Source organism: Loxodonta africana, chromosome 11 (genome assembly GCF_030014295.1).
Source record: "Loxodonta africana isolate mLoxAfr1 chromosome 11, mLoxAfr1.hap2, whole genome shotgun sequence".
In the NCBI taxonomy this organism is placed as follows: domain Eukaryota; kingdom Metazoa; phylum Chordata; class Mammalia; order Proboscidea; family Elephantidae; genus Loxodonta; species Loxodonta africana.
In genome coordinates this window covers 45,594,609-45,608,662 of record NC_087352.1, presented here as the reverse complement: position 1 = coordinate 45,608,662, position 14,054 = coordinate 45,594,609, and the positions used below count along the sequence as shown (strand labels likewise).

Below are 14,054 nucleotides of genomic sequence, written 5' to 3'. Positions count from 1 at the left end.
ATACCGTAATGTAACTAAAACTGTATTTCTCATAACTCTTAAAAAACAAAGAAATCAATCTGAATTAACAGCGTTAAGGTTAACGGAGAGTTTCGGTTAAAGGTCCACCTTTTTATTTATTTATTGTGCTTTCAGTGAAAGTTTACAAATCAAGTCAGTCTCTTGTACAAAAAGTTATACATACCATGCTATGTACTCCTAGCTGCTCTCCCCCTAATGAGACAACACATTCCTCCTCTCCTTCCTGTATTCCCTGTGTCCCTTCAACCAGCTCCTGTCCCCCTCTGCCTTCTCATCTCCCCTCCAGACAGAAGTTACCCACATAGTCTCATTTGTCTACCTGAGCCAAGAAGTTCACTCCTCACCAGTATCATTATCTATCTTATAGTCCAGTCCAATCCCTGTCTGAAGAGTTGGCTTCAGGAATGGTTCCAGTCTTGGGCTAACAAAGGGTCCAGGGACCATGACCTCCAGGGTCCCGCTAGTCTCAGTCAGACCATTAATCCTGGTCTTTTTACAAGAATTTGAGATTTGCATCCCACTGTTCTCTTGCTCCATCAGGGATTCTCTGTTGTGTTCCCTGTCAGGGCAGGGATTGGTGGTAGCCAGGCACCATCTAGTTCTTCTTGTCTCAGGCTAATGGAGTCTCTGGTTTATGTTGTCCTTTCTGTCTCTTGGGCTAATATTTTCCTTGTATCTTTGGTGTTCTTCATTCTGCTTTGCTCCAGGTGCATGGAGACCAAATGATGCATCTTAGATAGCCACTTGCTAGCGTTTAAGACCCCAGATGCCTCTCACCAAGGTGGGATGCAGGACGTTTTCTTAATACATTTTGTTATGTCAATTGTAAAGGTCCACCTTTTTAACTCCCTAATGTATACACAAATGCACATGGAATAATAAGAAATGTTACAATCTCTAATTCTATTTCTATGGGGCAAGTCCCACACAGATGTGGCTGCTAGTCTTCATAAAAATATGTGGTAATCTTACAATTAGGGGCACTCCTCAAAGGTAATTCTATACCTAAAAACTGACTCATGGAATCTGCACCTTAGAAATGTATCAGTTTATATACAAAATTTAAAGTAATTTGTTACGGAAAATCATTTATTAAAACACAAAATATTTTCATTTAATACATTTGATTATAAAATTGCAGCACTGCCTGCTTTTGTGTGTGAGATTTTTTCTATACCTTGAACTGTTCAAGAATCTGGACTGCATTTGTAAACATGCTCTCTGCTTTGAACAGATCAGTGTTGTTCAGGTAATCCACAGGAAGAGTACCCTGTAAATAATAAACAATCCATAATTAAGAAGCATTATATATTTGGAAAAACATATACAAGAAAATACAGTTCTAAATGCAATCAAAATTTATACTGAAACAAACATGTATAAAAGTATAAATTTTACTAGGCAATACATTTTTTAAAACTTTTAAACATTTTATTCCTTACCACTGAATTAAGGGGAAAGGGAACTCCAATAAGGGAAGCCATCAATGGTGCAATATCAGCCTACAAACAGAAAAAAAAGTTCAATTCTAAGAAGCTTACAGATGCCAATAAGAAAAGTAAACAATTTAATCCAACTATATTTTTGAGCATAACCATAACACTTGTTATAATCAATTATCTTTAAAACATTTAATATACACTAAACACTGATCTCTAAAAATGCCATTTGCTAGAAGTACATGAATTTAGGAAAAATAATTTTGAAAGAAATGATTAAGAGTCCCAAAACTAAATACTACAGAAAAGAGTTATGTAGTCTGTCAGCTAAGAACATGACTACCTTATGTAACAGCTTTTTTTCAGTATTATGCAAAAAGATACCCTAACTAGACAGAAAACAAACAAACAAAAAAACAGTACATGTTAACTGAAGGAAAAAAATGTGTATATGAAGACTAGGTCAGCCAATCAAGTCTGGGAAAGATATAATTCAGAAAAGAGGTTCTTTAGCCAGCAGACCCCAAATTCCATTTAGACATCTCCCCTTCAGAGCCCAACTTCTCAGAAGAGTTGTTCAGGCTTTCTGTCTCCACTTCCTCATGTCTTCACTACTCCTCATGCCACCGTAAACTTGCCTTAATTCCTTATCGCTCCATAGGGGCTGTCCCTAAGAAAGCTAACAACCTCCATTTTTCTAAATCATAGCGGCCCAACGTACAACAGAACGATACACTGCCCAGTACTGCCCCATCCTCACAATCGTTGCTATGTTTAAGCCCATTGTTACAACCACAGTGTCATTTCAACTCACTGAGGGTCTTTCCCTTTTCACTGACCCTCCACTTTCCCAAGCATGATGTCCTTCTCCAGGGACTGGCTTCTCCTGATAACATGTACAAAGTACGTAGGATGAAGTCTCACCAGCCTCGCTTCTAAGGAAAATTCTGGCTATGCTCCTTTCAAGACAGATTTTGTTCTTCTGGCTTCATGGTATATTCAATATTCTTTGCCAAATCACAGTTCAAAGGCATCAATTCTTCTTCAGTCTTCCTTATTCATTGTCCAGCTTTCACATGCACATGAAAGCAACTGTAAATACCAGGGTTTGAGTCAAGCGCCCCTTAGTCCTCAAAGTGCAACTTTGCTTTTTAACACTTTGCCCGATGCAATACGTCGTTTGGTTTCTTGACTGCACTTCCATAGGTGTTGACTGTAGATCCAGGCAAAATGAAATCCTTGACAACTTCAGTATTTTCTCCGTTTATCATGATGTTGCTTATTGGCCCAGTTGTGAGGACTTTTGTTTTCTTTATGTTGAGACGTAATCCATACTGAAGGCTGTAGCCTTTGATCTTCACCAGTGCTTCAAGTCCTCTTCACTTTGAGCGACCAAGGTTGTGTCATCTGCATATCGCAGGTTGTTAATGAGTTTTCCTCCAATCCCGATGCCACATTCTTCTTGATATAGTCTACCTTCTTGGATTATTTGCTCAGAGTACAGGCTGAATAAGTACAGTTAACAGATACAACCCTGACACACATTCTTCCTGACTTTAAACCACGCAGTTTCCCCTTGTTCTGTCTGAACGACTGCCTCTTGGTCTATGTACAGGTTCCTCATGAGCACAGTTAAGTATTCTGGAATTTCTGTTCTTTGCAATGTTAACCACAATTTGTCATGATCCACACGGTCGAATGCCTTTCAATAGCCAATATAACACAGGTGAACATCTTTCTGGTACTCCCTGCTTTCAGCCAGGATCCATGTGACCTCAGCAATGATATCCCTCATTCCATGTCCTCTTCTGAATCTGGCTTGAATTTCCGGCAGTTCCCTGTTCATGTACTGCTGCAGATGCACTGCTGCAAATGCTTTCGAATTATCTTCAGCAAAATTTTACTTGCATACGGTATTAATGATGTTGTTTGGTAATTTTCACATTCTGTTGGATCAACTTTCTTCATTGTTTGATAGCCCTTATAATTTTACAGGTAGTGAAGAGTTTGCAAGTCAGAATGCCTTTGCTTCAATTTCTGACACCTTTGGGCAAGTTATTTAACTTCTCCAACGTCTCAGTTTCTTTATCAGTTAAAAAAAGGTTAAAGTTTCTCCCTTACATAGTTTTAGCAGGATTAAATGGGATACAACTTACAAAGTACCTGACACATAATAAACAGGCAATAAATGTTTGCTACCATTGTTGTAGTTGTTGACACTTGAACTCTCAGCAGCACTGTGCAGACCACTCCTTTTTGAAACCTTCTCTTCTCTTGGCCTCTGCTGACCTTCTTCAATTTCACTGGTTTCTTTCCAGATATCATCTCTCATCCCTCATTTAAAGTTGGAATTTGTCAAGTTTGGTCCTAGGCTCTCAATCCTCATTTTTTACCATCCGAACTATCTTTACTAAGTACTATCCCCCAGAAAACTGGGTAACTCCCACAGCCTGCTCCCCTTCCTCAAATCCACTGTTGGCCTCCTCAAATCTGTTCTCCTCTTTAAAGTGTTATAAAGCAAAGATGTCACTTTGAGCACTAAAGTGTGCCTGACCCAAGCCATGATATTTTCAATTACCTCATATGCATGCAAAAGCTGGACAACGAATAAGGAAAACCAAACAAGAATCGATACATTTGAATTGCAGTGCTGGTGAAGAAGTGCAGCCAGAATACTTCTTTGAAGCAAGGACAGCGAGACTGCGTCTCACGTATTTTAGACATTTTATCAGAAGGGACCAGTCCTTGGAGAAAGGCATAATGCTTGGTAAAGTAGAAGGTCAGTGAAAAAGAGGAAGACCCTCAACGAGATGGACTGACACAATGGCTACAACAATGGGTTTAAACACAGCAACAATTTTGAGGATGGCACAGGACTGGGCAATGTTTCATTCTGTTGTATACAGGGTTGCTGAGTTGGAACCAACTCAACAGCACCTAAAAACAACAACAACAATCTGTTCTCCACACAGCAGCTAGAGGAATATTTCCAAAAAAGATCTGATCATGTCACTCTCCAGGATTCAAACATGTCGAGGGCTTCCTGAGCTCTTAGCGTGAAGTCCGCAAGACCCATAAGGCCCTGCATGGTCTGGTGCTGCCTTCTGCTTCACACCACACCACAGTCTCTGCTACTCTTTACACCAGCTTTCTTTAAGATCCTTTCCTGTGCCACATACCACTCTTTCTGCCTGGAAAGCCTTCCTCTACTACCTTAACCTGGTTTATTCCTTCTTACTCTTCAATCTCAACTCCATCCTCCATTTCTTGGCTGGCCTTTCCCAACGATGCAGTCTGTCAGATACATCCAGTCCACACTCTCATAGCTTCATAAGCCTCTCCTGTAGTACTTATCACAGTTATCATTTTACATTTTTTGATTATTTGATTAGTGAATCTCACCCCTAAACTATAAGCTCCCCAGGGCGGGGACTGTGTCTGCTTTTACTCATATTATATCCCTTATACTTAGCACAGGCACTGACACACTGCAGACACATGACAATATTGCTAAAAAAAATGAGTAAGAAATTCTCATCTCTAAATACAGATCTCCTTAACCTTGGTGGCACAGTGGTTAAGAGTGCTAACCAAAAGGTCAGCAGTTCAAATCCACCAGCCACTCCTTGGAAACCCTATAGGGGAGTTCTACTCTGTCCTCTAAGGTAACTTTGAGTTGGAATCAACTTGATGGCAATGGTTTTTTTTTTTTTTTTTAATGCAGATCTGAATGCAGGGGTATTAGCCAATAGACTTTGGGTGTTTAGGTAGCAATAGCTGAATTCATGTTCAGTAAATAATTATCTTATTATGATCCAGTCTCCCTATTAGTAAAAGATGTTCTTGTGATGTAGACTTCAGTTATTCCTGTCCTTTAACATTGATTTCTTATTGTAAATTAATAAATTGGATCCGTATTATGATTTTTATACATTTTCCTTTACTTGGCTAATACACATCCATCATGGGAGAAAAATTTGTTTTTGTTATCCTGAGAAGGTATGACCGTAGACTGTGGCTTATCCACCACAGTAAGGAATGCCAGCTAGTGTGGTGGCCTGAAGAAGGCAGGATACTCTGGTCACTTTGGAAGCCACATCTCAACGAAGCTGTGCCTTCTATAGATGTGAAGATTATTTGTGCTTAACTAGCATATCTTCAACAATGACAATTTTGTGCTTCTTCAATTACTGCTACTGATCTAAGTTTACTAGGTTCACCATGCATTTTCCAAAAGTAAAGTTTCTAGCTAATTAATCTATATTGTCACTTTTCCCATTGCAACTGTAAGGCTGATGGATGGAATTAAAAGTAAAAATGTATGTTAATGAAAAAGAAACAATAACTGACATACTACAGGTAAGAAAATAGCAGGGGTTGATTTTGATCTGTGCTTAAAGTAACTAAGCAAGGCAACCATGACAAGAAATCACAGAAATCTACTAAGCATGCAGATTTCAAATCACATAACAAGTCTTTAATTATTCAGTGTTATCTGGAGGAGTCTTCTCCTCTTAGCTTCACTTGAGATTTTATTTTGACACAAGAAAGATTATTTGAGTAAAATGTTTTAGAAGTATTTCCTGGGTAACTGAAATGTTTTAGAAAATCCTTTATTAATATTATTAACACACCTAGACCATCAGTTTCCTTGTCTAAACTTCTTATAGGAGATAAAATTAAACTTCAAAGCAATTACACTGGACACGGATACCTGATTGACATCGAGCCTCTTCCAGTTCTCCAATTTCCATTCTGAAAGACACAAGATCTGCTAATAAGGATTTTAAAAAGAAATCATTTGATTATTAGCGACTGGTCAATACATAATGAAAAATCCAAGTATTAGAAATGTTTCTGTAACTTAAGCAAAAAAAAAAAAAATTTTTTTTTTTTTAATTGAATATAAAAAACCAAACAAAACCAAACCCAGTGCTGTCGAGTCGATTCCGACTCATAGCGACCCTACAGGACAGAGCAGAACTGCCCCATAGCGTTTCCAAGGAGCACCTGGCAGATTCAAGCTGCTGACCCTTTGGTTAGCAGCCATAGCACTTAACCACTACACCACCAGGGTTTCCAATTGAATATAAAAGGTACTTAAAAGTGCAGAGGTGTACATTTTTTAAATCAAATTTTAAAAGAACAGCCAGAAAGTAATTATTTGATGTTTTCTGTGGTGATTCATTAAAACTTTTAAAATGCTCATTTTAAAATGCTCATAAGCATCTGTCTTACTATTACTGCTATAAAAGAAATACCACAAGTGGATGGCTTTAACAAATAGCAATTTATTTTCTTACAGTTTAGGAGGCTAGAAGTCTGAATTCAGGACACTGACCTAGGGGAAGACTTTCTCTCTCTGTCATCTCTGAAGGAAGGTCATTGTTTCCTTAGTTTATTTCCTGGTTCCCTGGGGATCTCCATGTGGCTTGGCATCAATCTTCCCCCATCTCTGCTTCTCTTGCTTGCTTGTTTAATCTCTTTTATATCTCAAAAGAGACTGACTCAAGATACACCGTACACTAATCCTATCTCATTAATATAACAAAGGCAACCCAATCCCAGATGGGATTATGGCCACAGGCACAGAAGCTGGGATTTACAACACATATTTTGGGGGGACACAACCCAATCCATAACAGCATCAAAAGGTTAATGGAGAGGAAGATAGAAGTAAATGGCACGATAGTAACAACTGTCAGTATGACTACAAGCAACTACAATCCTGCTATACACAGTTATTAAGGCGACTGATAGTCTTTTAAGTCAGCTGAAGGAACTTTTTTTTCTCTAATGGCAGTTACTCATAAAATACTTAAAACTGTAGCTGTGATGCTCCTACAGTCATTAACCCAAGAGTGCTAAAACAATACGTTGGTAGACTCCAACCTCCAACCTTTTGGTTAGCAATCAAGCACACTAACTGGTTTAGACCACCCAGGGACTCCCCACAGTGCATACACATGGAAAATTCATCCATCCATACATTTAAGATTAGTGCACTTTGCCTACTTTACTAAGGAGCCTTGGAGGCACAACGGTTATGTGCTCGAGTGCTAATTGAAAAGTTCGTGGTCTGAACCCTTCCTGTGGCTACATGGAAGAAAGACCTAGAGATCTGCTTCTGTAAAGATTACGGCCTAGAAAATCCTATGGGGCAGTTCTACTCTGTCACATGGGGTCACTATGAGTCTAAATCAACTTGATGGCAGCTAACAACAACAATAACCTACTTTACTGAATATCTCAACAAAAATGTGGGAGGAAAAGGAGTCCAATCCTACCTCCACTACGTTTTGATCACATCACCCCAATTTCCTTAATAACAGTTATCATAATCTGTAACTGTTCTTTATAATTTTTTAAGTCTCTCACTAGAATGTGAAGCTCTGTGAAAGCAAGGACTATCCCAAAGACGTACAGCAGATGAAAAGGGTCCTCTAGATTCTTTCCACTTTATGCTTAAATAAATCTGGACATATCATGACAGCATACTGGCTGCATTATTCTGGTCCGTTGTCAAATGCCTCCTACAGACCTGCGATTTGGCATGATGCTCTGCTAGTACTGGCAAATTTATAAGAAAGAGCCCTATGAAAAATTCACTGTTATTTATTGAACACATGTTATTGTGCCCTTCTGCCTTCATGAGGGCCCAAGGCAGAAATATCTTAGTACTGCAGCTAGTTTTTTATCTAACAGCTATATCTTGTGGATACTGTGAATTTTATAACTTATGCTTTTGTTTGGTTTGGAAAATCGTGCTTAAACTTATGATTTACTTTTAAGAAACCTTAGATTTCTTATTTATATCTTTGGTTACTCTACCTCTATTTTAATTAATTAATTAATTCAATACAACAAGATTTAAAATTGTTTGCCAGATATTTAGAAAGGTCTCAATAGTTATGAGCAGTACTATGCTGGTAAATGTTTAACAACTGATTCTCAAAGAAGAGAAAAAACAAACACAATAACCTTAATTTGTACCATCTGCCTATTTCTGTATGTGAAACACTCCCACCAAGTGCCATTTATTGAATATTTACCAGTTGGCTCATGTGAGTCAGAATGAATTGGTTCAAGCACACTACTATTAATTACTTTTGAGAAATAAGCAAAATTCAAAGAAGTTACTATTCTACCACTAAAGAGAAAATGAACTTATTTTCAATATTCAAGAATACAAAAATAACCAAAGTGTTAAAAACATTGTATTAGGCAAAAAAAAAAAAAGACTGTGATGTCATAATGATATGAGTTAAGTACCTTCCAATAATTCTTTTAAAGAGTCATGAAAATTCTTCAATGTTTCTATTAATAAAAAGTGTTCTAATAAACAAATCAAAGAAAATAAGAATACAAATAAAAACATTCTGTGGTTCTGTACTGACCTAAGAAGGAACCTACTCAAAGTCCAGAAATAAAACCATACATTTATGGTCAACTGATTCACAACAAGGGTACCAAGACAATTCAATGAGGGATGAATAGTATTTTCAAAAATGGTGCTGGGACAACTGAATATCCACAACTAAAAGAATGAAGATGAATCCCTATCTTGATATATAAAAATTAACTCAAAATGGATCAAAGACTTAAATATAAGAGCTAAAACTATAAAACTCTAAAAGACACCTGGATCAAAGGAGAATGAAGAACACCAAGGACACAAGGTAATCACGAGCCCAAGAGACAGAAAGGGCCACATGAACCAGAGACTACATCATCCTGAGACCAGAAGAACTAAATGGTACCTGGCTACAACCGATGACTGCCCTGACAGGGAACACAACAGAGAACCCCTGAGGGAGCAGGAGATGCAGACCCTAAAGTCTCATAAAAAGACCAGACTTAATGGTCTGACTGAGACTGGAAGGACCCCAGTGGCCACGGTCCCCAGACCTTCTGTTGCCCCAGGACAGGAACCATTCCCGAAGCCAACTCTTCAGACATGGATTGGACTGGACAGTGGGTTGGAGAGGGATGCTGGTAAGGAGTGAGCTTCTTGGATCAGGTGGACACTTGAGACTATGTTGGCATCTCCTGCCTGGAGGGGAGATGAGAGGGTGGAGGGAGTTAGAAGCTGGCGAAATGACACGAAATGAGAGAGTGGAGGGAGAGAGCAGGCTGTCTCATTAGGGGGAGGGTAATTGGGGGTATGTAGCAAGGTGTATATAAGTTTTTATGTGAGAGACTGACTTGATTTGTAAGCTTTCACTTAAAGCACAATAAAAATTATTTTTTAAAAAAAAAAAAACTCTAAAAGAAACCATAAGTGTAAACCTTTGACCTTGCATTAGGCAATCTCACTTAGATATGACACCAAAACTATAAATAACCTAAAGAAAAATAAATAAATTGGACTTAAACAAATTTACAAACTATCAAGAAAGTGAAAGACAACACACACCACTTTACACCTACTAAAAAAAACTAGGATAGATAAAATAAAACAGAACAAAGACAACCAGTGCTAGTGAGAATGGGAGAAACTGTAACCCTCAAACACTGCTGCTTGATTTAATGGTACAGCTGCTGTGGAAAACATCTGGGCAGTTTTCAAAAAGTTAAACTGAGTTACCATACGACCCAACAATTCTATTCCTCAGTATCTACCCAAGAGAAATGAAAACTTATGTCCACATAAAAATTTGTATATGAATATTCAAAGCAGCATTATTCATGATAGCCAAATGTAGAAACAACTCACATGTCCACTAAATAAGACAAAATTTGGTGCTGAAAGTGGGCTGCTGCTCTAACAGATACCTAAAATAATGTAGAAGTAGCTGCCTTGAAGAGGCTGTTGGTGGCATTACAGACATCAGACAAATCTGGTGAGGGCTCAGAAGGAAACAAGGAGAGCTGTTACACTGGTGACTGTGCAGATGGCAAGAAACAGCAGCAAAGAACTGGCAGCAGCAGAGAACCAGAAGCCACAGAGAATGAGCAGCAGCAGAACCAGGAGAGAGTGCTGGAGTCAACCCACAGAGCAAGAGAGATGAGTGCCTTCTGGTGGAAGTTTATTGGTGGGGTGGGGTGCCTCCAGGCACTTACTGGTGGAGCTATAGAGCTTTGGAACACTTGCCCCAGTACAGAGGCACAAGGGGCCAAGAGGCCAAGCAACCAGGAAGCAGAAGCTGAAGAGACAAGGAACACAGGAATCCAAGCTGCCTCAGTCTCAAAGGGTATGCCCATGACTTCTAGTGTCTCAAAGGGTGAAGCCATGGCCTCTGGGGTCTCAAAGGGTGCAGTCCCCACTCAGATGGACTTGGAGATGGGTGTGCCTAAAGCCGAAGGAGCAGAGTTGGCGTTCCAGTGGGCCTGGAAGGCGGGGGTGAAGCCCAGGGCCGAGGTGTCTCCACTCAGAATTCGGAGAATGTGGCCACTACCTAGAGTCTGGAGGACAGGGCCATTGTGTGAGTGGTCTCAGAGAACAAAGGATTATTTTCAAAGCCTTGAGGACTAATGTAAGGTGCTCTGCTGACTTGTTTGGTGCCTGTTACCCTTCTTCCCCTCTAATTTCTTCCATTTGTAATGGAAATGTCTATCTTGTGCCTGTTCCACCATTATAGTTCAGACGCAGATAACCTGTATTCTAGATTTCACAGATGAGGAATAATTTTTAGATTTTGGACTTGGAGTTGATTTAAGACTTTTGCTATGACATGATGGGATGAATGTGCTTTACATGTCACTAGGACATGAATTTTGCAGGGCCAAAGGGTAGAATGTCATGGATTAAATTGTGTCCCCAAAAAATATGTGTATCAACTTGGCTGGGCCATGATTCCCATTATTGTGTGACTGTCTGCCATTTTGTCATCTGATGTGATTTTCCTATGAGTTGTAAATCCTATCTCTGTGATGTTGATGACATGGGATGAGCAGCAGTTATGTTAATGTGGCAGGGCTCAATCTACAAGATTAGATTGTGTCTTAAATCAATCTCTTTTGAGATATAAAAGAGGGAAGCAAGCAGAAAGACATAGGGACCTCATACCATCATGAAAGCGGCACCGGGAGCAGAGCGCATCCTTTGGACCTGGGGTTCCTGCACAGAGAAGCTCCTAGACTAAGGGGAGATTGACGAAAACGACCTTCCCCCAGAGCCAAAAGAGAGAGAAAGCCTTCCCCTGGAACTAGCGTCCTAAATTTGGACTTCTGGCCTCCTAGACTGTGAGAGAATAAATTTCTCTTTGTTAAAGCTACACACTTGTGGTATTTCTGTTATAGCAGTACTTGATAACTAAGACATTCACCAACTGATGAATGGAAAAATAAAATGTGGTGTATATATATATACACAATGGCATATTATTTAGCCATAAAACAGAATAAACTACTGATACATGCTATAACATAATGAACCTTGAAGACACTGTGCTAAGTGAAAGAAGCCAGACACAAAAAGGCCACATAGTATATGATTCCATTTATGTGCAATGTTCAGAATAAGTAAATACATATAAATACAAAGTAGATTAATGGCTGCCAGGGACTGGGGGCAGGGAGTGACTGCTGAACTGGGGTAATGAAAATGTTCTAGAATTCAGTGGATATACTAAAAACCACTGAACTGTATAATTTAAAAACATTAATTTTATGGGTACGTGAATTATATCTCCATCAAAAATTAAATTAAAAAAGAATCTAAGGAAATTTTATAATACAAACCAAAAAAAAGTTCTCTATGGTGGTGATTCCTAAACCCAGGTGTGTGTCAAAATCCCTGGAGAAGGCTTTAGAAAGAAATTTCCTAGGTCCCACCGAGCCTCATGGAATCAAAATCTCCATGACAAGGTCTGAGAATCTGTACTCTTAACAAGTGTTTTAGATGACTGCAGTGCAACTAATTCAGAGAACAGCACTGGAGCGGGATTTGTTTCATTAACAAAAATTTAGGAACTCTGAACAAACCTTACAAAATAAACAGAGCCCCAGAATAAAGGAATTCCTTTTCTTTATATATTGTGAAGCAAGGGATGTTTGGGTGACACAGAGAGCGTTAGAAAATACCAGAAACAGGGCAAAACTTGATTTCCATTGTGAAATATCAATAGTGACATATATGTGATTTATCAGATTGATATTCTTTGCAGGTTAGATTTGACTCAAGGGTTTTATCTAAATTCCAGGAATAATAAGACTTGTAAAGAAAAGCAATAGTGTAATTTATACTAGAACTTCTATAAGACAAATAACTAACACTGTATAATATAAAATATGTAAAAGTAATACACAGAAAATGTAGAGGGTCAGCGAAAAGGAAGAAGACACTCAACGAGAAGGACTGACACAGTGGCTGTAACAATGGGCTCAAACATAGCAAGAACTGAGGATGGCACAGGCCTGGGCAGTGTTTTGTTCTGTTGAACATAGGGTCACTATGAGTCAGAACCAACTCCACAGCACCTAACAACAGAACAATACATAGAACTAGTAATGACATAAATGTCAAAATGAAAAATTTAAAACTATAACTTAAAAAGTGATTATTTAAAATTAAACTATTTGGTTTTGTTTTTATACATTATAAAAACAGACAAGTATTTATACCTTTCAAAAATGTATCATCAAATTGCTGAGCTGACACTCTTTGGGGATACTTGATTCCAGCTCCCCACGTGACTAAAGGAGTTAAAGTCTCCGAAGGATGACCAGCCCCGTGGGAACCTAAGAATAAGACACCACGAGGAATAAGACAAAGAAAATAAAAATTAACTTACAGGTAAATACTCCTTATCCATTTTTTAAAATGTTTTAAACAGTTGATCCATATTTAGCCAATCCTGGACACTACGCTTCCAAATGCTTACAACTCTGTGCAACAATTACTTTGAAAATATTCCTGGAAAGCAAATCAGAGCATCAAACAGGCAAAAACAAGAACAAAAAAAAGGAGAATGTCTGCTGAGTTCCTCTGGCTGAAAAAAAAATAAGAACAACAAAAATAGAATCTTTACATATATCTCACCTGATTTGTAAATGTGAGTAGCTATAACTACCAAACCAACTTTATGAGCAACACACTCAAGTGAGTAAGAAAGCAGTAGTAATATATAGATATATGAATCATACAGGTCTCTTCCCTCTGCTAACATGTGGAAAGTTGTTTCTATTCTTTTAAAGCAAAAAGATCTTGAAAATTTTTTCGGGATAGATAAAACACCAAAAAACTGTACTGATGCATATTTACAAAGGGCTGTTCCACATTTCTGGAGCCATAGTGGTACAGTGGTTAAGCACTTGGCTGCCAACTGAAAGGTTGGTGGTTCAAACCCACCAGCTGCTCTGCAGGAGAAAGATGTGGCAGTCTGCTTCCATAAGGATTATAGCCTTGGAAACCCTATGGGGCAGTTCTACTCTGTCCTATAGGGTTGCTATGAGTCAGAATCAACTTGATGGAAACAGGTTTGGTTTGGTTTTGGTATTCCATATTTCTAGATTGAAAGACTCTATAGTATAAAGATGTCACTTTTCCTCAAATTTACAGCTTTTTAAATCCCAATTAAAAAATTCCAGATGGAAAATGTCAGGGAAAGAGTTGATAGCGATTTTAAATTTATTCCAGACAAAGACATAACC

General features: G+C 38.5%; 1 protein-coding gene across 12 annotated transcripts in view; it reads right to left on the bottom strand.

Moving 5' to 3' along the window:
- Window positions 1–14,054, bottom strand: part of LOC100676115 (GPI ethanolamine phosphate transferase 1) — a 108,766-nt gene that overhangs the window by 74,691 nt on the left and 20,021 nt on the right. For 11 of the 12 annotated variants that reach the window (XR_010323440.1, XM_064294445.1, XM_064294444.1 and 8 more), the window contains 4 exons: window positions 13,026–13,142; window positions 6,175–6,215; window positions 1,464–1,523; window positions 1,199–1,291 (listed from right to left, as the gene is read on the bottom strand). Coding sequence is in view for 11 of the 12 variants with exons in the window: in XM_064294445.1 (XP_064150515.1) it covers window positions 1,199–1,291; window positions 1,464–1,523; window positions 6,175–6,215; window positions 13,026–13,142 (311 nt within the window). In the remaining variant the exon portion in view is untranslated. The remainder of the gene's footprint in view (window positions 1–1,198; window positions 1,292–1,463; window positions 1,524–6,174; window positions 6,216–13,025; window positions 13,143–14,054) is intronic. The other variant, XM_064294449.1, reaches the window with a different exon arrangement.